A 26,152-nucleotide genomic window follows, 5' to 3' on the forward strand; every position below is an offset into this window, starting at 1 on the left:
GTTCTTGAATTTTTTTTGTGTTTTATAAAATGATTCTAAAATGAGTTGATTTGTTTCAGAATATTGCCCTTATCCGGGAACCATTGATAATGGGAAAATACTGCTGGTAGGGAGCATGGGTAATTACGATTATCGACCTTATGTCAAGAAAGTCATCAATGATAGACAAGTAGTCTACGAATGTGATAAAGGATACGTCTTGGAAGGAGGTCCGGTCGGAGCTACTTGTGTGGATGGCCACTGGAGACCTCAAAAGTTACCTAAGTGAGTGGAAAAGTTTTGATAATAGTCGATTATTTAATTTAAAAAAGACGAATGAATTATTCATATGCGTCAATTATTCGTTTTGCTCAAATTCGGATTAGATATACCTAGATATACTTATATTATTATTATTTATTATACAGTATGACACAAAAGTAGTGCTCGGTGGCTTTTATTTCTAATTGGAAAGTGCTAGCGAGATGAATAAAGCGGTTTTGAGTAGGGAAAAATAAGGGCTTTCAAAAGCGAAACCTTGAAAATTTCAGGCCCGAGCACAGGGTGCCCACAAATTCAAACTGGTTTTGATTGGCGCAATGTATTTCACACACTAAGGTGACAAAAATGTGATATGATTTTTTAAAAACCGGTTCATTAATTTGCGACCTGTTGACAAAAAATACGCAAAAATTGTAGATAGAGAAAAAAGCTTGAAACAAAAGTTGTAGAGCGTGAAAAATTACACAATTCTGTCTAATCACATTTTGAAACCGGTTCATTGGTTCACATTTAGCAACCAGTTTTTGACAATAGCCTAAAAATCGAAGATCTAGAAAAAAGCTTGAAACAAAAGTTGTAGGCCGTGAAAAATTACACAATTCTGTTCGATCACATTTTGAAACCGGTTCATTGGTTCGCATATTAGCAACCAGTTTTTGACAATCACCTAAAAATTTAAGATCTAGAAAAAAGCTTGAAACAAAAGTTGTAGACCGTGAAAAATTACATACAATTCTGTTCGATCACATTTTGAAACCGGTTCATTGGTTCGCATTTGGCAACCAGTTTTTGACAATCACCTAAAAATTAAAGATAGAGAAAAAACTTGAAACAAAAGCTGTATAGCGTGAAAAATTGAACCATTTTCGCTGATTAGATTTTGAAACCGGTTCATTAATTTGCAACCAGAGAACTTTCGATGGCTGCTTGCTGCGAATTAATGAACTGGTTTCAAAATCTGATTAGCGAAAACAGTTCAATTTGTCATACTCTACATACAACTTATGTTTCAAACTTTGCTCTCTATCTCCAATTTTTAGGCGATTGTCAAAAACTGGTTGCTAAATGCGAACCGATGAACCGGTTTCAAAATGTGATTAGACAGAATTATGTAATTTTTCACGCTCTACAACTTTTGTTTTGAGCTTTTTTCTCTATCTACCATTTTTGGATAATTTTTGATAACTGGTTGCAAATTAATGAACCGGTTTCAAAAAATTCATATCACATTTTTGTCGCCTTAGTGTGTAGAATACATTGCGCCAATAAAAACCAGTTTGAATTTTTTTGACCAAACCGGTTTTTCAATTTGTGAGCACCCTGTGCTTGGGCCTGAAATTACTCGTAGTTGGCGTTTTCAGTAATTTCAAATCGCTCCAGAAGGTGTTGTACTGATCTTCGGCAGCTAAAAATTTAAACTTTTCATAAGTTCGATATTCAAAATCTATTGGAGCAGATGAGTCGCAAATCCGAAGTGACTGCTTGAAAAGAGGAAGTATTTTTTTTCAAGTTAAAAATCTAAGATTTGAAAAAAATTCCAAAATTGAAAATTGTTGTTACAACTTGCGTAAATTTCTCCTCTTACCCCAAAGTCAATCACCCAAACTGATTGCTACTGATTTCGAGCCGATCTGAAGCCTCCAGCGAACGTTGATTTTACTGCAGCTATTTCAAATTGCTCCAAAAGGCGTGTTGCATAATCGATTTCGGCAGCTGAAAATTCAATCCTGTCATAAAATCGAATTCGGAATCGATTAGGGCATGGCAAGTGAATTGCAAACCCGAAGTGACGAATGGAAAAAATATCTTTTTTACGAGTTGAAAATCTCAGATTGAAAAAAAATAATCAGAATTGTCAATTTTTTCAAAAATTACTTCGAAGTTATCCTATACCCTAAAGTTCACCTCCCGAATCGATTTCCATAATTTTCGAGCGATTGGAACCTCTGGAAAAAATTGACGATTTCGGAATTTTTATTCTTGCCATTTTTGAAAATTCGCCAAAAATCAAAAAATCAACTTCGGCGTTCGGCTATTTAAAATTTTGGTTCTGAGATGTGGATGACATGCTCTTTTAGAGACCCAAATTTCAGCTCAAGCAGAGTCATGAGTAGTACTTATAGGGTCTTCATAGGAACCACTCTAGGCGTCCGCCTTCGTTTTGAAGGTGACCACGATTTTTAAAAAGAGCATGGCCTGGACTCTGACCCCCCCCCCTCCCCACGTAACCAAAATTTCAAACCCAAAATGATTTTTTTAATTGTTGAGAAATTTTCGAAAATTCAAAGTTGAGCCATTTTTAACGATTTATGCGTTTTTTTCAATTTTTTAATCAACTTTGCCGAAACGAATTTTTCCGTTTCCGGCCATTTTGGACCCTCCAGTCGATTTCTCCAGAATATTAAAATTTTTCTAGAAGGCATGGAATTAATTTAGATAGCTGAAATCGAGTTGTAGTTTATTCTTGACCTGTTTTACTAGTTTATCGGAATTTGAGCCAATTTCCAGGCGAACATTTCAATTGTGTTTTTTTGACCAGCACAATTTATCTATTTGGCTGGGGGAAAATCCAAAAAATATTAAATCTTTATAACTTCTCTTCTTTGAGAAATTTTTGAAATTTGCACAAACGGCTGGGTTTTGCCTAAAACCAGTCTTTCGAATCAGAATTTTACCATTTTGGACTATTCTGGAGCTTCCAGCGTAATTTTCTAAATAATAACACTTTGAAAAAAATTTCAATTTTGTTTTTTATTTTTATTTTTTTTAAGTTCATTTTTTATTTTATTTGTTTTGAAAAAGTGCGTTTAAGCAATATTTCTGATCAATGTTTTTGATCTATTTTTTTACAAAAAATTCCTCATAATAAGTATTCGTGTTTTTTGTCAAAAATGTCACATTTGAGCTTTTTTGAAATTTTCATTTTCCGATAAGATTTTTTTTTGAAAACTCAACTTTTTTTGTGATAGAGCATTGGTTCTCGTATTTTGTGCCAACTTTTGTCAAAAAATGTTCCCCAAAAAGGGGTGAAGTGTTTATCCAAAGTATGCTTTCACTCATTCATTAAGTACATCGAATGAAACCACATCATACAGTTCCAAAATTGACCCAAAACGATTTTTTGCTTTTTCGGATTTGGAGGATAATCAAATGAATAAGCACATCATTTCCGAAATAGTTTTAAGAAACTGGGGGGGGGGGGCGAACTGTGAGTCAAAGTGAAACTTGTGTTAATCTAATTCGAGATATCGAAAGCATTTTTACATCGCATTTCAGGATTCACCTGGGCCTTTAAGGGTTAATCAGCATATTGATCGGGTAGAAAATTTAATCAAAAATTTCTTGTACTTTGGGAAATTTTGGATCCAAATTTCACTATTTTGGGTTGTTTTAGAGCATCCAGCGCGATTTTCGATTTCTCCAGAATTTTTTAGTTTTTCCAAGAGGTGCGGAAATTGATTTGGGTCGCAGAAAATCGAGTACAGGCTTACCTATTCTCGACTTGATTTCCAGATTCATCCAAAGTCGAGTCCATTTTCAGGCGGACACTTCGAGGGGGATTTTATGACAGGCATATTCTTGAGTGTTTTCACCGAGGTGATGGTTTGAAAAAAAACACTCGATAGGTAGGCGTAAGTCTGCAATAAATCTAACAAAACGTGGATAAATTTGTGAAGCAGGTTGAGAATGAGCCACAACTCGAATTTTGGTTACCCAAATTTATTTCTGTATCTTTTGGAAGAATCCAAAAATTTTGAAGAGATCGAAAATCATGCCAGAGCCCTTAAAATCATCGAAAATAGTAAAATTTTGATTCGGGGTGTTTATTTTAGATTTAGCACTACTTATCATCATTTTTACTAAATGCCTATATGGGTCGATAACTTTCACCATAAAAGTGTAAATCACTGAAAATAATCAGTTTTGAATTTAATTCACCAAGAATCGAAAAATCAATTTGAGCTACTGAACTTCTGATTATGGTTGGTATCGTAGATAATGTTCTTTCCAATTCCAAAAAACGTGACTTTGTTCAAATCAGGAATATTAAACACTTCGAATAGGTGTGGTTTTTTTTGAAAATGTTTCCTGACAAGTTGGCACAGGGGGTTATTTATTTAGCATTTTCTTACCCTCAGACTGATTGAAAACTCAATAGTTCATCTAGTTGTACTTTTTTCAATTCAAAAGCACCTCAAAAACTTTTCCAAAAATATCAGGTGTATTCGAGTACATTGATTGATTCGAACACTTTCGACTTTTTTCAATTTTTTTTCTTATTTTTGGTTTTAAAAAATCCAAAAAGGGGATATATTATGCCTACAGTGATTCAGGTTGGCAAGATTATCAAAATAAATTTTTCACCATTGCTTGCTTATATTTGAATTTAAACGGATGTGAAACTTTGAAAAAATGACGCGACGTAAAAACATCCAAAGAGAACAATTAATTTTGAAATTTGATTTTTTTTAAAAATATGTATGTATTTTTGTTTATTAGTTTACGTAATGATTTTGTCTCTTGAAAAAAATGTGATTTTTAAGCAATTTTAAATTTGCACTAAATGATACCATAGGTACTGATTCAGAATGCAATTCATTTTTTTTTTTCAATATCTACTAGCAACCAATTTGAGGTTTCGTTTGATGAGACATCGTCTCAACGTTAAATTTCATGGGCTGAATTCAATTTTTTTTTGAATTTGTCAAATTTTGAAAATTTCAACTTGGCTTAATAGAGTTAAAATCTGATCAAATCGAGAAAAATTAGAAAACAAATGAGAGTCATTTTGAGTAATTTTTGAATATACATCATAGTTTTGTAAAAATTCTTCAAAGGATGGTCTGAATGAAATTTTAGCCATCTCTACTTTAAATTAATTGTATTCATGGGCCTCTTCATCAATTTAGGAACCATTTCCCAGAACTTGTTCCCATCAATGCTGCTTAACGTTCATATGACATTTTATCACTACAATCCATTTTTGAAAAAAATTAAGTTTGCCTCGATCTAAACGAACCAAAAGATTTTGGCAAATTGTGCCTTAATCGCAATTGAAAAAAGTGGTGATTTGGTCTCAAATACAGTTTGTGTGTCACTGAGAATGCTTTTTAAAAATAAAAAAATATTTAAATCTTCATTTTTTTTGTTGCAAATTTACTTGAAATATTTTTTGAAAAATTGACCAGCCTTTTGTTAGACATGCGGTGATTTTCAATTAACCTAGGTATACCTATCTAAATGTGTTATTTATTTTTGCAGATGCATCCACGGCAAACACCCATCCATCAAGGTATCCAGATCGATACACGAAGACGAACTGCAGCAATTCCTGAACGAGACTTTTTCACAGACTGTGCAAAGAATCCGACGAGCTTTATCTGGGCAAAACTCCCAAGTAAATGTAATATCAATATTCTAAATTTTTAGTAGTTCGAAAGAGAACCTCCTCAAGTACCTACCAATACCACACTACCACGGATCCCGAGACCTGAGGAATGATGCATGCGGTGCTGCATACCTCTCGCTTTATACGAGTATCTATAGATAACCACCATGTCAACCAACCACCAAGTAGATATTACGAAAATATTATTCTTCGTCGCATGTTTTCTCATATTATGTATTTTCAAAATTACCAAATTCCAGCTCCAGTCAACGCGTGTGATTCAGTTTCTCTGTATTCTAATTCACCTCGTGTGTGTTTTTAGGTGATGAGAACGAAAACTCAAACATCGACGAAAGAAGGTAAAGAGAAGAATACCGGTATTGGTGGGCGTTCACGTAATCGAGGTTTCGATTCGGATTACGATATTGATACGAAAGATTACGACGATCCGGAATTGATGGCGAACAGAACGGATATCGAGCCGACGGAATCGAGAAAAGGACGTAAAGGCAAAAAAAAATTTCGTCGTAAAAGTAAATATTCGCGTCGGCAATCTACGCTTTTGTACGTTCGTGTAACCAAATCTAGCTAGGTAGGTAATGTGAAATGATACATCGTCAATTTTTACAGCTCCTTGTCCGTTGCTTTCGGATGAGCCTTATTTGCACGTGGAAATTGTCAAAGTGGGTAAAAATCCAAACATAACGTATTACCACGGTACGCTGATACGTGTTATTTGTGCTCGAGGGTATAAGCTTAACATTGGTACGAATAATACCGCCAAATGTGTACGCGGCAGATGGAAACCAGAGAAACCTGATTGCGATATAAGTGAGTATCAATTTTACGCTATCGTGCTACCTGCTTGGAGCTTGTACGAGTATAGTACGTGATTTTCTGATATACTATGTACCATGTAAAGTACCTTCGTATAGAGGTATATACGGTACCATCGTGTATGGTGTTGTACATTACGAGTATGATGTGCCATGCCACCCCCCATCCATCGTCTCTAATGGGTTTACAGCGGTGACGTTCTTTATCGTCGTTCAGCGCTGGAAGTATTGAATTTTTCGCTTTCGCCAAGCCGAGACTCGACGTGACGAGCTTTATTTTGACACGTTTGTGGGGTTCTAAGGAGATCGGCAATTATTTTTCCATCGAAAGCTTGTTCTTGTTTCGTTCGATTTTACAGAGGATATTCGCTGTGTGAGAATGTCAGAGTGGATGAGAAGCGAGATTTATTTCTTTTGTATGTGTGGCGGATTTTAAACGAGAGTAAAGCCTTTGACCAGGTGAATCGCGAACGTAGCTTTAACAAGAATTTTTTTAGCGTTCATTTTCAGTTCCGGGTATTTGGCATGTTTCTTGACGTGATTGACGTGTAGAAAACTTTGCCTATCTTAATAGTTACCTACAGAGTAGACTGTTTACTATTTTTTATGGCATGCTTGTGAGTTGTGATGTTTTGACTTTGACCTAAGCCATTGTGATGTTCATTAGCATGTTTAATGACTTCGTTTGATGATTTTACGTATCCCATTTTGAAATCAAAATAGTTTTGAAATATCTCACATTCACATTTTGTTGTTATGAAATCCATCAAAAATTTTCTTTGCTTAATGTTTCATCTGATAGGGACGTGGTACAACTTGAATAATTTTTTAATGAAATATCGAACTTGGAAGGGACATTTTATGACGTCAATTAATAAATTCCAAATCACTGAACACAAAAATTTGGTAGTAAATTTTGCCAACAAACTTAATTTTAAGTATAGTAAACATTTTTCGTGCTTAATCGTAGCAAAATATCGAGAACAGAAGGGAAGCAGCCTGCAACAAAGTTTCTTGTTCACTCGCTAATTACTTTTTTTAAAAGCTACGAGGTGAAAAAAAAATAACACGAGAACTAGAAAAACATTATAACTACATTATATAAGGATCAAGCAACAGCAAGACTTGGAGTAGAGAACGATGGTGGATATTTGCAATACGTTTATCGAGCATGAGTATGTTGGTGTGAACTGTGAAAATTCTTTTTTTTTCAAATAGGTATTTTAGTCTACCTATCTGCACTCTACACGTGTATGGGAAGTGTTGCAATATTTGTCTATTTTTTTAATGAATATGATTTTTAATTATCTGGATAATGATGTGTATTTATCTTGGATTCTTCCTCCTTCCTTCTACCAGCACAAAAAACTCGCGATTAAAAATTGTCTGATGTAGGTATTTTTTTTAATTTCACGATTTTCAATTTTTCTAAACCAGTTGGTAGAACTAATAGGAGTTAGAAGCTGTTTATTTAAAAAAAAATCAAAATATTTCCAAGAATGTTGTGCCCTTGAAATTTTTTCACGAATTTTTGAAAATTTCAAAATGAAAAAAATACAAGAAAAATACCTACTATAGGTACCCAAATTTTTTGAAAAAATTTTCATCCACCTATTGAATGTAGGTAGAAGTCAAAATTTTGATAGAATTGATGTGTTGACATTTTTGTGTTTTAACACGAACCTGTTAATCCTGACGAAATCTCCTTCGGTCTCTCATGCTGTGTTGATCACTCAGTATGAGAGCTCTAAAAGTAAGAAAAAATGAAAAACTTTCAATTTCTGAGTCTGAATTTCATTAAATGATCATCTCTCAAAAAAACTCCAGACCCCCGAGCACTTTTTCCCCTTTAGTTACCCCCTTCCTAAATCAAAGATTTATAGAGACCGAGGAAATTTTTTCTGAGAAGAGGGTTATTTGAAACAGTTTCAATCAGAAATGATAAATTTTCAACAAATTTTTACAGGCTTCAATATTTTATTTTATTTTTTTAATTTTTTCTCTGTGTGGGCTCTATACAAGCGAAGCAGCATTGTTCGTGGTACCTCTACCTACCATAGAGAATATTGACTCTGATTTAATCCTTTTTTAAATTTAAAAAAATAAATACGATATTGGGGGTTTTATACAAGGGGACACTGGAGGTAAAATAGTGAGTTTCTTCTTGAAAAGGAGATTAACTATTTTACACAAATTCTGGCGTGAAAAAGAGAAAATGAAAAGTTTTCGAATAAATTAGATTTTTTTCATTTTTGTGATTTTTTTTGAAAACTTCTTGCCGATTAAAAGGCTTCTCAGCACATACAACTTGAAAAGTTGAACGGCTAAAATTGTCAGAGATTTTTTTTCATAAAAACCAGCTGCTTGAAAGGGGAGCAAAAAATTTACAAAGAAATTTTCAGAAGACTACATAAGACGCCCTTGGTTGAAAATAATGATTTTCGTGTCTTTTAATTTGAAGTACATTGCTCAAAATTTCATGTTTAAAAAAAATACTGATCTTGAAAGTTGAAAGAAGCCAAATAAAGGTCTAAGCACGATCTATATTCACTTTTGTTTTTGAGCATGTGGCACTGACTTTTGAGCTTCAAAAAAAATCTATTACACTTGAAAAATATTTCAAAAAGTTTCAATCATAGCTCCTCTCATTTTTTTTTTTTTTACAAATTTTCAACATTTTTTACCCCACATTCCTCCCTTCTCACCCTTCAAAAAACCTAAATATGCGAAATTTCTTTTGAAAAAAATGGAAATTTTTCATAGAATATAAAATACATTTTTTCTCACTTCCTCCTCCTCTTTTTCCTCATCTTTTTCATACTCCTCTTCCTCCCTCTCTCGTTTTTTTCTATCAGATAGTGGTGCTTTATGAGAGGTAAATCGACCATTTCGATCCTCAAATGGAGCTGTAGAAACTGTTTTTCAGCCATTCTGAAATTTTCAGAAGGAAAGTAGTTTTTGAACTTTTGGTGAGCTGTTTTCAATAATTTTAGTTTTTTAATGTGATGATCGATGAAGCTTACCTACTTAAAAAAATAAATATGGCCAAGTGACCTGCACAAGACCTAAGAAAAATGTCAAGTTTTTAGATCTACGAGTAAGTTTGACCGCCTCTCCTCCTTCACCGGTGAGAGCTTAAACTTTGAATATTTTTATATGAATCGAAAAACATATTTTTTTCTATTTTTTTCAGTCCAGGTGACTTTTTATGTTCATTAAAACATATCTAGGTGTAATTAAAGGAAAAAACTAATATTTCGAGAACTCCTGAACTTGAAAAAAATCAGCTTTGAGCTATTTGAATGATGATAAATAAAAAATAAAATAAAATCGAAACATCAGATGTAAAAACAATCAAATTTTCAAAACTTTGACTTCTCGCGCCGAGTTAGGAAAGCGTTAAACATGGACCTAAAAATTTGAAATTTTTCTCACATTTTATGGAGGTCATTTGGCCATAATTTTTTGCTTGCTTCAGTCGAATTTCGGAAAAATTTGAAAAATGACTTACTTTCCGTAATGAGAATCTGCAACATTTTTGATGATGGTTTTTGCAACCATTTCGAATTGAAATGAAAAATAAAAATCTCAATGGACTCTTTATATGTACTGTTAATTGTATGGTAACACTGTAAGTTAGTTTTAGTTGGTTACACTGACGTTCACGTTTTCGTAGTACGTTAGATGTTCTTTTTCGAATATAAGTTCGTTATGATGTAAATAATTTGTTCTCGTGTTAATAAAGACGAGCGTCTCGAGAGCAAATATGTGTAACCAATCAGAAGCGAGTTCATTTTTATCTGTTGTCTCTCTTTCCTTCGTTGTTTACGTTTTGGACTTGTATTTTATTTTATGATGGTGTATTCGTATATATTTCTATATTTTTCTTTAAAAAAAGATAGAAATACGTTTTCCAACGTCGTTTTTTCGTCATACAATGTATCATATCATCACATTACGAATAATAAATGAATCAATGTAAGATAACTTTACTATCATTTTGAATAATTATTAAAGCTGTATCTACTAGTGTCAAAATTCAAAACGTGTAGTTCGAATTCTCAATAAAGATGATCGTTATGTGCTTGTGACGATATGGCTAATTAATACAAGTGTCATTTCGAATTCTCGATAAAGATGATCGTTAAGTGTTTGTGTTGTGACGATCATCTTCATTGAGAATTCGACGTTTTGAATTTTGATATTGATACTAGTTAAGTACGTACAGCTTTGATATCGTTTAATAATATTTAACGTTTACGGTTTAGTAAAGTTATGTTACATTGATTCATTTGTTATTTTATTTGTAATGTGATGATTTATACACATGTATGACAATAAATATACGAATTAATACGAATACACCATCATAAAATAAAATACAAGTCCAAAACGTAAACAACGGAACAAAGAGAGACAACAGATAAAAACTAACTCGCTTCTGATTGGTTACACATATTTGCTCTCGAGACGCTCGTTAATAAAGTAATTAAAACGATTGTTATATCACTTCGTTCTAGTAACAATGGTTATGGGCCCAGCAGCCCAAGGAAGTGATTATTTTTTCGTTCGGAAGTAATATTTTGAATATGTCTTCAAATAATACAGTTCGTGTGTCACGTATCGCGCAGTTCGATGGAAAGAATTTTTCTTGCTGGAAATTAAGGGTGCTAGCGGAGCTTAAAGCTCAAAAGCTAGATACGTATGTAACCACAAATCCACCAGCAGTTAAAGATCGTACAGATGATTGGATTTCCAAGAACGACGAAACAGTACGTATACTCGTAGAGCTACTCGCCAACACGCATCTGTCATATGCTCGAGATAAGACAATTGCACGTGACATTTGGAACGGACTGTTGAAAAATTTCGAACGGAAGTCGTACTTACAGCTCGCTTATGCTAAACGTAAAATGAGTAATCTGCAATACGATGGCAAGTCGTCTATGGAGGATCATTTATCCGAATTTGAAGCCACTTTAAATGAGATAAGATCCGCGAAAGCAAACATGAACAATGAAGAACTTGATGCGGTAGCGACACTCATAGCTACATTACCAGCTGAATTCGATGGCTTAATTGCAACGTTTGGTGAAATAGGGAAACCGGGTAGCAACCTAACCTTAGAGGGTCTACGTGGCGTTCTTCTCGATTACGATATTAAGAAAAGAGAAGGTAAAAATCCCGAAACGACGGCATTTGTATCCGAAAACAAGAAGAAGAAGCCCAGAAAGAAGTTTCCGTTTTGTTGTAATTTTTGCGGTGAAAAGGGTCATATGTCCAAAGACTGTGAAAAGAAAGCAAAGAAATCGAGTTCGTGTGTTGTGCAGCCAAAACAATCTCAATCTCAGCAGTTCGCGTGGATTGTTGAATCTTCTTCTTCTTCGGAAATGGAAAACGTTCAAAGTGAGGTAAATGTTGCTGAACAAGATTTGAATTCCATCATCTTCGTGTTAGACAGTGGAGCAACAGATCACATGTGCAAGCAAAAATCTCTGTTTACGAAACTCATCGATCTGAAAGAACCAACCGAAGTTTCCTTAGCTGATAACGAGGGGAAGAGTAAAGTTGTCGGCATCGGTACAATTGAAACGAAGCATGTTATACTACAGAACGTTCGTTACGTGCCAACTTTCCGTCATAATTTACTATCTGTTCCTCTGATGGCTGATAAAGGTTTTCATACTGTTTTCTATGCGACCAAAGCAGATATACTAGATAAAGATGGTACTGTTATCTATATGGCTATTCGTAAGGGTAAGCTTTATATTCTAGATTTATTGAAACGTGTACCTTTAGAAAGTGATATCGTTGAATGTAATATTGTCGAGTATAAAACTATCCATAGTCGCTTAGGGCATCTAAATGTTGAATCGATTCGGCATCTCAAGTCAGAGAAGTATCTCGATTGTAGTATGAATGATTCTAAGTACGTGTGTGGTGATTGTAAAATGGGTAAATAGACGAAGTTGCCGCATGAACCACGTGATGTATTTTCAAAAAGGCCGCTTGATTTGGTTGTTTCTGATGTATGTTCGGCCGAAGTACCAGGTATTGACGGTGAAAAGTATTTTGTGACTTTTTTAGATGATAGTACACATTTTTGTGCTGTTTTTCCTATCGTTTCGAAATCGGAAGTGGTAGAAAAGTTTCGTGAGTTTGCAGCTATGGCTGAAAATCATTTTGGTACCAAAATTAAGCGTTTTCGTAGTGATAATGGTAAAGAGTATACGTCTAAAGAGTTATCAAATTTACTGAAAGAGAAAGGTACTGAAAATCAGAAGACTGTCGTTTATTGTCCTCAGTCAAACGGTATGGCGGAGAGATTGAATCGCTCGCTCGAAGAAAAGGCTTTGTGTATTTTATCTGAGAGTGGTTTACCAAAGGAGTTTTGGTCTGAGGCTATTCGATGCGCTACTTTCATTTTAAATCGTTGTCCGACTCGTGATAATAGTATTATTCCTGCGGAAAAATGGTATGGTAGAAAACCTGATTATTCGAAGTTACGTAAATTTGGTTGTCTTGCGTATAATCACATACCAAAAGAAAAGCGTAAGAAGTTCGATGTGAAGAGTAGGAAATGTATTATGTTGGGATATGCACCTCAAGGATATCGTTTATGGGATTTAGATGACGATTGTATAGTGATTGGGCGAGATGTTAATTTCGATGAAAGTATCATGTATAAGGATATTGTTCCTTTGTTAACTGAAATTTCTCAGCGTTCGGTAAATAATGAAGTTCCTTCTATTGTAGATTCGTCTTTATCGAAGGGTCAGTCTGGACAGTCAGCTGACATTAATTCCTCTGTTGAATCTCCGGTGATAACAGGTAATCGTTTACGTCGCAAACCTAAGTATTTAGAGGACTATGAGGTAAGCATGAATGTGTGTGAAGCGTTGTTATGTGTATCTAATCATGTCGAGATTGATGAGAGCTGGAAAGAAGCTCAATTGGATGAACTTCGTAGCATGAAGAAACATAACGTTTGGACGCTTGTAGATAGGCCAAATGACACGAAGGTGATTAAATCTAAATGGATTTTGCGAGTAAAGGATGATGGTAAGCGTAAGGCAAGATTAGTTGCAGCTGGTTGGGATTGGACTGGTGCGGATGAGAATGTTTACGCTCCTGTCGCGAATACCGTTACGATTCGTTGTGTGCTAATTATTGCAGTTGAGGAAGGGCTAATTATCGATCAGATGGATATTAAAAACGCGTTTCTGCACGGTAAATTAAAGGATAAAGTGTTTCTAGAACAACCCCCCGGTTTTGAAGTTGATGGTAAAAGGAAAGTGTGTTTGCTAAATATGGCAATTTATGGCCTTGACATCGCTTCTAAAACGTTTAATAAGACGTTTGACGAATATGTTGTAATTGACCTCGGTTTTGTGAGATCTGAAAATGATCCATGTTTATATTACAAGCTCGTGGGTATTATTCTTGTGTTTATTCTTATTTACGTAGATGATATTCTTATAATTTGTAAACGGCAAGATATCATTGATAAAGTGAAATGTAGTTTGTCCAAGAGATTCGATATTGTAGACCTAGGTAAAGTTAAGACTTTCTTAGGAATTAATATTGAGTATAATATTGATAACGGTACTATGTATTTAGATCAGAGTAATTTTATTAAGAAAATTATCTCTAGATTCGGTCTTGAAAATGCGACCCCGTGTAATTTGCCGATTCAACCGAAAATACAGCTATCCAAAGCTGAAGACGATGAATGTAATTTACCTTATCGTAATATTATCGGTGCTCTTTTGTTTGTTTCTGTAGGCACTCGTCCTGACATCTGTTTCGCAGTGAATTATTTAAGCCAATTTCAAAACGCTTTTTCTGAAACACATTATAAACATCTTCAGCAGATACTCAAATATCTGATTAGTACGGTAGATATGAAATTTCGAATTTCGAAATGTGCTGAAGAAAACAATAGTGTGGTGGAAAGTTATGTTGACGCTGACTGGGCAAACGATGCTAACGATCGTCGTTCGGTAACAGGTTACTGTGTGAAATTTCATGGAAATTTGATGATGTGGCGAACTGTGAAACAGAAGTCAGTGTAGGGAACTGTAACCCAGGTATGTCAGACGGCCATTTTGTTCCTGGTTTGACAAACTTAGCATTGCAGTATATGGGAATTCGGCAAACTTTAACCGCGTATATCTTCAAAACCGTGCACTTTTACAACTTTTTCTTAATAACATCTTTGAAAGAGAATTGAACGAGCTTTCCAATGGTATGCTACATGTATCAATTGAAATACATTTGTTTGTTTTGAATTTCAGCCATTTTTCAGCACTTCATTTTAGGGTTAAAAATAGTTTGAAATAGTGTGAAATTCACAGCATGTGCTCTAATTCATGATTATTTTCATTCTATGCCAGAAATTCCGTCATAAAAACCTTGAATCGAAAAATAACAATTTTTTTTCGTGAGGAACAAAATGGGAGTTTGACATACCCGGGTTACAGTACCTTAGTCAGTGTCGATGTCAAGTACTGATGCGGAGATCATTGCTGTTTCGAATTTGATCAATGATCACTTGTTGTGGATTATTGAACTTGTGAAAGATTTTAAAGTAGATTGTACTCCTGTACCTATTTATGAGGATAATGAAGGCGCGATTTCTATTTTAACTGATCGTAAATGTACCTCCGTTAAACGTAGGAAACACATAGATACTCGTTTTAAGTTTGTTAAAGAATACATTAGCAATGGTATATTTATCCTTAAACCTATCGATAGTGGTAATCAGTTAGCTGATGTATTTACGAAGGCTTTGAGCCTTACAAAGTTCAAATTTTTTCGTAGCAATTTAGGTTTAATTTAATTCTAGAGAACCTAAATTGAGGAAGGGTGTTAATTGTATGGTAACACTGTAAGTTAGTTTTAGTTGGTTACACTGACGTTCACGTTTTCGTAGTACGTTAGATGTTCTTTTTCGAATATAAGTTCGTTATGATGTAAATAATTTGTTCTCGTGTTAATAAAGTAATTAAAACGATTGTTATATCACTTCGTTCTAGTAACATGTACTATAAATTGGTGCGACAGAAAAAGTGATTCGAACGACAGGATATTCGAACCACAAAATAGGGTATTTCAACGACAATTGATAACTACGGTTCAGCACGACTTCTTGCAAGAAATGCTAAAAATTATGAAAAAGTTGTGGTTTATTTTAGTTGTTAAAATTGTGAAAAAGTTTTTATTTTTTGGTAAAAATTTTCAAAAATTGTCAAAAAGTCTTTCTTTTTTCCAGAATTACTTACCAAATAAATTTTGCTTTTTACTAAACTGCCAATTTTTTTTTCAAAAACTGCCATGTTTGCTATTTTTTTAAAAAAATTTCCTTTCATGTTTTTTTATGAAATTCCAAAAAAAATGGTCCAAATCCCTTAAAATTTATAGGAAGTTGTGTTGTTTTTTTTTGTGCTAAAATTGATGAACAGGTTTTGCTTTTTTGGTCAAAACTACCAAAAGGATGTTGCTTTTCATCGAAACTATCAAAAAATATCGTTTTTTTTTTTGCCAAAATAACTGTCAAAAAATTTTACTTATCTTGGAAATCTGCCCAAACGTGTGTTTAGGAACCCTCTTGTGAAATTTTTAATCCTCCAAATCACTCATATCTCCTCCAAAAAAGCAAAAAAAGCAGTACCTACTTGTGCAGTAGATGAACTGTTTTTTTTTGTTTTTTGTTTTTTCGACGTGTTGTTTATCAATTTTTGTATGTGTAATTCGTATTTTTCATGTCGTGACGTCCATTATTTCATTTCTTTGGCGAGCACAATTTGTGGTTAAATGTATTACCTATATATAAACGTGCATAAATTATTCTGTTGGGCAATACCTTATATCGTCGTTCAAAAACTTTTTTAGTCGTGAAATGATTCTTGTCCCGTGCAATATCTTTTTTTGTCGTTAAAATGCCCTTTTTCATCGTGAAACGCCTATTTCTATCGTGGCGATAAATCATTCCCATTTGGAATTATCTTTTTGAAATTTAGAATTATTTTAAGACAAAAACACCTAATATAAATAAAATACTTAAAAATTGAATTAATAAGTAACAAATTATGTCAACAGTACCTTGCAGAGTACCTCACAGTGCATTCGGGGTCTACAAACGATATTCGGTGCAGGGATTAAGTCCAGAAGACTCGCTCATCACAGAAGAGACAGATTTCATCGACGGAGATACGGTGAATTTCACATGTGGTCCAGGATTCAATATCAAAGGACCTTCTTCGTTCACTTGTATCCTCGGAGAATGGGATGTTCCTATTATGCCGGATTGTACTCCTGGTAAATCAATCTGAAATCCTAAAAAAAAAAAAAAAAATGAAAAGAATCAAACCTAAACTGTAATTTAACTAAATCGTGTCAATTTTCTGTCCATTATTTCAGCACCTTGCGAATTACCGGCCATAGTCCACGGCCAATATTTATCAGGGTATAGATCCGGACTAACCATAGCCAACGGCTCATTTGTGAATTACCAATGCGACCACGAATTTGTTAAAATAACCTCAGTACCGACAGAATGTTTTCGGGGCGAATTGCTGCCAAAAAAGCCAGCCTGTCGGAGAGGTAAAGAGAATAAAAGTTATAAATTATTAAAACATATGTCGCGTTTTCAGGTAGGTAGGTAGTTACCTAAAAGAAAAAAAAAATACTTTTGAAAACTTGACGCCTGTTTCACTGTGTGTTTTTTTTTGTTCTCCGCGAAAAGTACGCCTAGTTACCTGCGCATCGCTCACTTTGGAAACTTTTCCTCGTTGTTATGTATAAAATACGTACCTACGAATTTTTAACTAGATTCGTAGGTATTCAACGACGTCGCCGACGGTGGAAGATTCCACAGCCGGTTGCTGTTTTTAATTAAAATTTAATTCAAATCTCGGTATGATGCTAAGTTTTGTTTCTAAATGGTCGTGGATGTGATGTTTGTGTAGATCCAACGTTGTATACGTCGGGTAGTGATATCCTCAGGTCGACCGAATTAGGATCTATGGATTTGTTATCGGGTCTGCGGGGATCATGCGGGCCACCAGCTCGTATTCAAGGGTCGCTGATTTTTCGCAACGGTGAACCTATCTCGGAGACTGAGCGAAGGTAAGATGAGTCTCTTTCGATCATTGAAATCGTAAATATGTTCCTAGTCTAAAATTATATTGTTTTAAAACAAAGTCCAATAATTTAGAATTTTTTTCAGTTTTCCAGACGGGACCGAAGTAACGTTCCATTGCATCGATAACGTAGTTTTGGGGCAAAAACTCACGTGGAGAATTATTTGTGCCGATGGGAGCTGGATCGGCAGATCTCTGTCTTGTGGTAATTGCCAGTAATTTCCAAGAGCTATTTTCACGAGGGAATATTTTGAACTGGCTTTCTTCGATTTGAACGAAACCGAGCTAGATCGAAAGAGCATGCCTTGGAACCCTGGTAGTCAAAATTTCAGGTCTCAAAGTTCATTTTTGAATTTTTGGCGAAATTTGCAAATGTGAAAAATTCAAAAAAGCAGTTATAAGGGGGGGTCATACGTTAGATTTTTGATTGGACCCCATCTACGACCCCCAGCACCTCCCCAAATGGGGTAAAAGTTCAAAATAGGTTTTTTTCGTGCGACACATCAAATGGTATATTTTTGATGGCGCTGAACACGAATATGACGTCAGATTTTTGCTGGTTAGACCCATCTACGGCCTCCAACAAATTTTTTAGAATTTTACCAATTGGGGAGGTTCTGGGAGCCATGGATGAGGTCAATTTGAAAAACTACGGCTATATTCGTGTTCAGCGATATCGAAAACATACTATTTCATGTGTCACACGATTGAACCCATTTTTTTCAGATTACCCCCTATTGGGGAGGTGCTGAGGGCCGTGGATGGGTCCAATCAAACTTCTGACGTCATATTCGTATTCAGCGTCACCAAAAACATACTATTCGATGTGTCGCACGAAAAAACCCTATTTTGAACTTTTACCCCATTTGGGGAGGTGCTGGGGGCCGTGGATGGGGTCCAATCAAAAATCTAACGTCATATTCGTGTTCAGCGTTACCAAAAACATACAATTCTATATATCACATGCCCCAGATTTTTTTTCGAAAGTTTTGCCCCAAATTGAGGGTGGGGGTGCTCCCCCCCATCAAGAGATCCCATCTTGAAACTTAAATATTTCAAAAAAACATCAAAAAGTACATCTATGGAAATTTTTTCAGAATTTTAAATGGTAGCTCCCACTTACAGCGCCATTTTGAAATTGGAACTTTCAATTTGAAAGTTCAACTTTCAAATTTTGAAAATTTCAAAATGCTTAAAAAGTTCAAAACTCAATATGTTTTCGAACTGTGAAATCAGTTTTGATCAAAATGTGATAGTTTTGGAGGAATGCGCTGCTGAAGTTTAGTACCTGGAGACAATGTGAAAATAATGGAGCCCTCCTCCCACCCCCTGAGGGGGCTGAGACCAAACTTATTGCGGTTTTCTTCCATACTGGGTGGGTAGATATTGTAAAAAAAATTTGAACGAAATCGAAAGACATGACTCAAAAACGTTGGTCGAATTGACATGGAATGACCCAAGGGGGATTTTTAATTTTTTTTTTAAATGAAAAGTAAATTTTTTTGAGTAAAGTGGGACAATGTGATCACTTCGACCTCCATATGCATCAACAACACTAGTTTTGAGCCATTCTGGAACCTTCAGCAATTTTTTAATTTTTCTCCAGAGATTCTAAACTTTTCAAAAATTCGCCAAAAATCCAAAAATGGATTCAATTCAAGTGCCTGCAACTTTGTTTACGAGACTCTAGAACATGCTGTTTTGATCTAGCTTGGTTTTGTTCAGGTCGAAGATTGCCAATCAAAAATGCTCACTCGCTAGAGAAAAATTAATTCTTCTTTTCTTCTCGTATATTTTCAGACGCCGAAGATTTAATAGAAACAAACGTTATAATTAAAGACAATTCGACCTGTACGAATCGCAACACCGAGCCTAATGTGGCAACTTTCCTCGACGACGAACGTATTGTCGAGTCTGTTACCGAATTTCCCGCCGGCACCGTTCTAGTACGTTGTATTTCCGTTTCGCAACCGCCAAAAACGTGGCATTTAACGAGCATTTACGTAGAATTGGTACACAAAACGTTCGCAGACATGATGAATGTTGAAAGTTTGCACCGAAAAAGCATGATAAACGCTGCAAACTTCGGTTCGCCGAATTTCACCTCACCGAGCGAGGTTTTTTTTTACCTCCCTCTGTAGTCGGTGTACAAGGCCGCAGACGAGTGAAGGGTTTAGAAAGTTTTTGATTGTTGGTTCTAGTAGCCTTTTTTACCGGTGTATAAAAGAATCCGTTTCGTTCATCGTTCGTCTGGCAGAAAGACGAAAGAGTGAAAGAACTCGAAAGTCGAAATGCTGCTTTTTTTAATTATATAGGTATTCGAGAGAGATCATTTTTTTTCTTTCTTGAGCCGGTATATTTCCGACGAGTTGTCGGACTCATTTAAAAGTTGAAGTGTTTTCAATACCTAGTTGTAGTATTAATCCTGTCGTTGTATTTTTTTGCCCTGGTTTTGCTGTGTAGACGTTTCGCTGCGTAGATATTGGCAAATACGCTATGGAGGGGTCCAATAAGAGGCAGTGCAGTAATGGAGAATGGGATGGAGAGAAACCAGTCTGTTTTGGACTTAATCAAGAAAACGCTTACGCTTGTAAGTTGATTATGATTAATGTGACCTTTTTTTTTTGACGTTTGAAAACTTACAAATAATACCATTAATTGTCGATGATAATTTTTTTACGTTCTTAGTGGAAAAACCTCCGACGATACTTTTTCGTCACGAATCCGGCCCTATTGCGCAGAGCAACGATGGTAAACTGATCGTGTATCCGGGTACAGTGCTGCATATGGAGTGTCTGTGGATTAGACGATTTGGAACTCCTAAATGGAATGTTAGCCAGTCTTATAGGTGAGTTAAAAGAGGGAGAATTTAGGTTTGATTTTTGGGTCTTGAAAATCAGCTAAAAATATAATAGGAAGTTTTCCAAAATTTGTTTCCAAAAAAAAAAAAAAAAAAAAAACTGAAAAAAACTGGAAAAAATGTCAGTCTACAAAAATAGTTGGAATTTTTATGAATTAATTTTTTTTTTAACACAATTAATTATCAATTGATTTAACTTTTAAATTATCGAATTTAATCTTTCCTCTGCCGAACAATAAAGCATGCATTTTTTAAAAAAACAATTCTGAACTGTTTTTGAATACCTAACTTTGCTTCTTGAAAAAGTTCCTCAAAAAATTTCTACTCTTCTGAAACTTGAAAAAATTTTAAAAACAACTTTTTTTATGCACTGTAACTTTTTTGAAATTTTTCAAAACAATGAAGCTAAAAGTTTAATGAATATTTTTAGTTTTGTATGGAGGTGAGTTTTGATGACGTACCATTCTCCATTTGGTTCCAGTTATCCAGTTTGTATGATTTTCGGACGAGATCTGATGGTGTTAATAGAATTGCATACACAGTTTGCCGTAAATAAAACGTAGACTCGCTAATTATTTACGGCAAACTGAGTATGCAATTCTATTAACACCATCAGATCCTCTTGAAACTGTAAGTTTAGTAATTTTGACTTTAAAACTGGATTTTTTTTTGACAATCTTATTATATTGAGGGTTTAAAAATGATGTACATATTGAGGGTTTAAAATCAGTGATTAAAATTTGAAAATTTGAAATCTGAACTTTCGTCGTAAAAGTATAACTTTTCATTATAAATTGTTGTACCTACTTAATGTGGAGAATTTTTATAATACTTTTAGATTTTTTTAAGCATTTTTAACGGTTTTTATACAATTTTTTTTGTAGCTGTGAAATTTTTTATTGTATTTTGAATGTTTTTGGAACTTTTTCAAATTATATTTTAGAAAATTCAAAATGATGGTTCAAGCACTTTCGTGGGATTTCAACTTTAATTTTTGTAATACTTGAGGAACTTTTACTATTATTTTTAGCAACTTTTTTTGACTTTTGGACGAGTTTCCGATCTTTTTACACGTTCAAGTGTTTTTATAGTACCTATTTTCGAAATTTTTAGGTGGTATTTTATGCACTTTTACTGCATTTTAATAATTTTCATGTAAATTTTGAAATATTTCTGTAAAAGTTTCAGCGATTTTTTTGATATTTGTACATATTTGAGCAAGTTTCTATCTGGATTTTTTTTTATCGATTTTACTTAATTTTGGACAATTTTCATGTTCTTTTTTTTCACTATAGTTTGGAAACAATTTTTAAAAATTTTCAATACCGTTGAAAAACTTTCAAAAATATTTTTCCAAAATTAAAAAAAAAAACAAAAAAACGATATTTTAGCAATTATTACAACATTTTAAAATGATATTATACCATTTTTAGTGCTGTTTAGATTACGTATTTTGAGTGGTTTTCAAAACTGCTTAGTGCTTTTACAACGATTTAATCGTTTTAAGAATTGTTTTCAATGTGTTGATAAACGATATCTTCTGATCTCTTCTTCGTCCTTCTGAAAAATTATCCAATTAATGCTAAATTTTGAACAATTGAAGTATCGCCACCGATCGAGAGTTCTTTAGCAACCCCTTTACCCTTTAAGTATCTCTCATCACCACAACATTGCATTGTTTTTTCTGTAACTCTTCAAATTTTTTATTCTCACTTTTAATTATTTTCAATTTTCAAGATGATATTTTTCGCTTATTAGGTTATTTTAGTGAAAATGAAACGGATTCATGAATTTTGAATCAATACCACTAGGTTCCTACTTTTCCCCCTAGAAATTCATGTGTTATGCGATTCGATTACTTTAATTTTCAAATACGAGTATTTTTGAAATTATTTTTCGACAATATGAATTTTTTGAAATTTTATTGATCATTTTAAAATATCTATTTTTGTACAGGGAATATCCCCAAGGCTGGACAACAGATCCAAATCGAGACAACCAGTTAGAATATCGTTTAAGCATTTATCACGCTGTTCAAGACGACTCTGGATTATTTTCATGCATAACTCCTACAAGACATACACATTCGGTGGAAATAGTTGTCAAAGGTGAAATTGCAACATCCACCTCTTACGTTATGGTCCTTTCCCTTCTTCTCAATATGATTTTTTACGAAGAATTGTTTCTTTTTTTTTCTGTAGCTGTTCATTGTCCAGCAGTGCCATCGAAAAAAGGTCTAATTATGAGTACCAAGGATACGAAAATGAATACCGAAGTGCAGTTCTCGTGTTCTAATGGTAATGCTCTTTCCGGAGAAGACTTCGTGGTTTGCCTGCCTTCAGGGAACTGGAGTGCTATTATACCAACTTGTGAGAGTAAGTTGTTCATCACGTTGGAAGAGTATTTGAAAACACTCCATCAGGTCAAATTTCAGATGTTGGATTTCATTTTACAATTTTTTTACAAATTTTAAAAAATTTAAATTTAGCACATTTTCTTTAAATGAATCAGAATTTGATCTAAATCAATTAAAACGCTGAACATTTATTTCTGCCCTGCTTTCGACCGCTAAAAAATTGTCGTAACAATTACCAAAACAAATTTTAGAACCTGTGAACTTTAATTCATCTTCTTTATGACGATTTGGATCGATTAAGGTGGAAATTTTCAAAATACTTTTCTATCACTTCAAATCCATGTTCTGTTTACTTATTGATTTTTTCAAGAATTGTAAAATTCAGAAATCTTCCTGAACTCTCCAGATAGCTCAAAAAGACTGCCAAATAATTTTCAAAGTCTAAAATGAGGTATAAAAAAATTCAAACTTTTTTTCTCGTTATAGGTATGGCAATTTTTCCAAAATTAAAAAATCCAAAAATCCACTGGAGACTCTAAAACGACCGAAATCATCAGCAATCGATTTTGGAGGTCAAAAATGGAATTGAAACCAAATTTCAGCTTTCTACCTCAATTCTGTGAAATTCTGTTTTTTTTTTCATGAAAAATGGCTCAAATTCAATTTTTGAAAAATTCTCTAAAAATTGACATATTAAATTCAGCATTTGGAAAATTGACCTAGTAGTGTATTTTTGGATGCTCTTTCATATTTTTAAATGACCGGTCCAAAAAATTTTCAATCGATTACGATACCTTCCTCTTTGTAATAATTTTATGTTTCTGTAATCTTAAATTTTAAACAATAAAATTTTGTTTTTTTTTACAGCTGTTCAATGCCCAGAGCTGAATAATTTAACAGACGCGAACCTTCGGGTAGCCGTATTAAACCGTATTGTCGGTGGACAAGCGATGTTCAGTTGTATCCAAGGGTACGGTCTTCACGGTCCCATACATTCGACTTGTCTACAAAATGGATCTTGGAGTCAACCATTCCCTACGTGTTCAGGTACGTGTCTGCATAGTTTATGTTCAGGGACCCGTTGACTGTGGTCTGAGCACCATTAGCTCGAGGGGGTCACTCAAACTGTGTGTAATCGCTCTGTTGTAGAAGTATTTTGTGACTGGTCAGGGTATCTAACACACGGTTACACCCTAAGCCAACGGAAAAAATATAAGCCCAGAGAGATAATTCAATTTAATTGCCAACCTAATTACGTATTGGATGGCCAGTACGAAATTGAATGTCAAGAAAACGGCCAATGGTCTTCTCCTATACCTTTATGTAAGTGGACGAAAGCCTGTATGTATAGATGGGTAAAAAGAGCTCGAAATGGTACTCTAACCCAGTCAACATTATATTTTACATTATTTTTATAATTATTAAAAACTGATCGTTTTCATTACATCGTTGTGTTTAATTTATTCGCAGGTATCCAAGCCTGTTCTTATCCAGGTACTGTGATCAGTGGTCGTATGTCGTATGTTAAATTCTACTACACTATCGGAGAAGTGATCACGTTCACTTGCGAAGAGGGTCTAGTTCTGCAAGGCTCCGCTGTACTGCATTGTTTGCCAAATGGCAAATGGTCTAATACGATACCAGCATGCATTCCAGCCGATTCGATACGTTATAATATCACCCACGCGAGAAACTAGCTAAAATATTTTTTATATCCTATACATATAACATAATATCAGTATTATGTGACATTTTGTTTTTGTTTTTTTTTAATTTTTTTGTTTCCTTTTTTCAATATGTTATTCTACCTTTTTTTTTGTTTTGTTTTGTTATATTCCTCTTGTGTTTATTAATAAATGAAAAATTGTTAAAGATTTAATGAGTAAATTACACGTATAAATGTAGGTTTTTTTGTATTATAAACATTACGCTGCTTAAAAAAATTCTGTTTTGAGTAAATTGTTTCAAAAGGGGGTTCTCCGATGGTACCATTTTGCGGAGGATAATTAATTTTATTAATTCAATGTTAATTATGGCGTTCGAGCATACCTACGATACATGTATTTGTATTTGTACCTACTTATATTATAGAATTGTTCATTATTGACAATAAATTTTTCATTTAGTTTTTAATTTGTGAAATATTATTTTTTTAAAATGAGGATTGTTTTGTTAAGTACTTTGATAAATAATCGAAGAGGCGAAGGATCAATTTATTGATATTAGGTGATGATTACTTTATTTAGAAAAAAGGAAAATATATCTCATATCTTACAAAGTGAACTTAAAAACTAAATGTTGAGCTGAAATTCGTAATCAGCGATTTAAAATTAGCCAATTTTTGTTGTTGTTGTTGTTATTTGGGTGTTTGTAATTACATGATTATTACACCCATCGTAGGCTTGACTCTTACTTGACGATGAAATTGTAATTCATTATTTTTAAAGTGGCGATTTTATTTAACGCATTTTTTTCAACACACGAGTCCTTCATAAATGATCGTTTGACGAAGTAAGGTTTCTTTTTTTCTTTTTAATAATTTTTTATCACACTTCTGTTTTTCACCTTCAAATCAATTTTTAGAAACTTCGATACTTACGTAGGAAAATTTTCAGAAAACATCTGAATCACGTCGCATTAATCGCATATGTTTCACTCATGGCGTAGGCAGGTAGCAAGTATAGTAGGTACAAATCTACATAATTCACATAAATCACAGCGGAAAAAACATTATTATTGACAGGTTTATATTGTAATGCGTATGAAACATTTTAAAAATAATTTGAAGCAAGTGTAAATATTGACTAGTATAGGTTGCATTAACAGGCAGCTATCAAGACTGGTAGATTTTAGAGGGTAGTGATTTTGAAGATTACTTATTTTCAAAAGAGTATTTTATTTCTTTGCAACGAAAAAAATGAAAATTTGAATAGTTGCATCTAAGCAAAAAAGCTCTCTTGGTGGTCACCAAACTTACCTTCATTTCAATCGAGTGAATTTGCTCACTTTTTTTTAGAATTGAAATTTTTAGGAAATTCAACTCCTCATATCACAGTTTTTTGCCTTGCTTTGCTATGGACCTTGGACGGATTTAAGTTCTATAATGTTCCAATTTTTAGAGATTTTTGAACCCGGAAAAATTAACTTGAGAGATGATTCCAATTGTAAATTTCCAACTTTTGATATTGAACCAACATTTTTTTTTTTTTTTAATTTAAAAGTAGGCAGGGCAGGTATTAGTTTTTTTTTGAAGTACATATTATTAAAAATCAAATATTATTCCTCAGTCATTTTTTACGGGTAGAA

General features: G+C 33.9%; 1 protein-coding gene across 1 annotated transcript in view; it reads left to right on the top strand.

Annotated features, from left to right (window-relative positions):
* Nucleotides 1-24,979, top strand: part of LOC135834049 (sushi, von Willebrand factor type A, EGF and pentraxin domain-containing protein 1-like) — a 37,254-nt gene extending 12,275 nt beyond the window's left edge. The window contains exons 9-24 of the mRNA XM_065347887.1: nt 60-264; nt 5,524-5,665; nt 5,973-6,183; nt 6,281-6,481; nt 16,588-16,806; nt 16,909-17,091; nt 17,457-17,616; nt 17,705-17,835; nt 19,431-19,576; nt 20,094-20,220; nt 20,319-20,478; nt 22,447-22,598; nt 22,692-22,865; nt 23,714-23,893; nt 23,996-24,169; nt 24,317-24,979. Coding sequence (XP_065203959.1) covers nt 60-264; nt 5,524-5,665; nt 5,973-6,183; nt 6,281-6,481; nt 16,588-16,806; nt 16,909-17,091; nt 17,457-17,616; nt 17,705-17,835; nt 19,431-19,576; nt 20,094-20,220; nt 20,319-20,478; nt 22,447-22,598; nt 22,692-22,865; nt 23,714-23,893; nt 23,996-24,169; nt 24,317-24,543 — 2,792 coding nt within the window. The 3' untranslated portion in view covers nt 24,544-24,979. The remainder of the gene's footprint in view (nt 1-59; nt 265-5,523; nt 5,666-5,972; nt 6,184-6,280; nt 6,482-16,587; nt 16,807-16,908; nt 17,092-17,456; nt 17,617-17,704; nt 17,836-19,430; nt 19,577-20,093; nt 20,221-20,318; nt 20,479-22,446; nt 22,599-22,691; nt 22,866-23,713; nt 23,894-23,995; nt 24,170-24,316) is intronic.
* The last annotated feature ends 1,173 nt before the right edge of the window (nt 24,980-26,152 follow it).

This window comes from Planococcus citri, chromosome 2 (assembly GCF_950023065.1).
Source record: "Planococcus citri chromosome 2, ihPlaCitr1.1, whole genome shotgun sequence".
Taxonomy (NCBI): Eukaryota; Metazoa; Arthropoda; class Insecta; order Hemiptera; family Pseudococcidae; genus Planococcus; species Planococcus citri.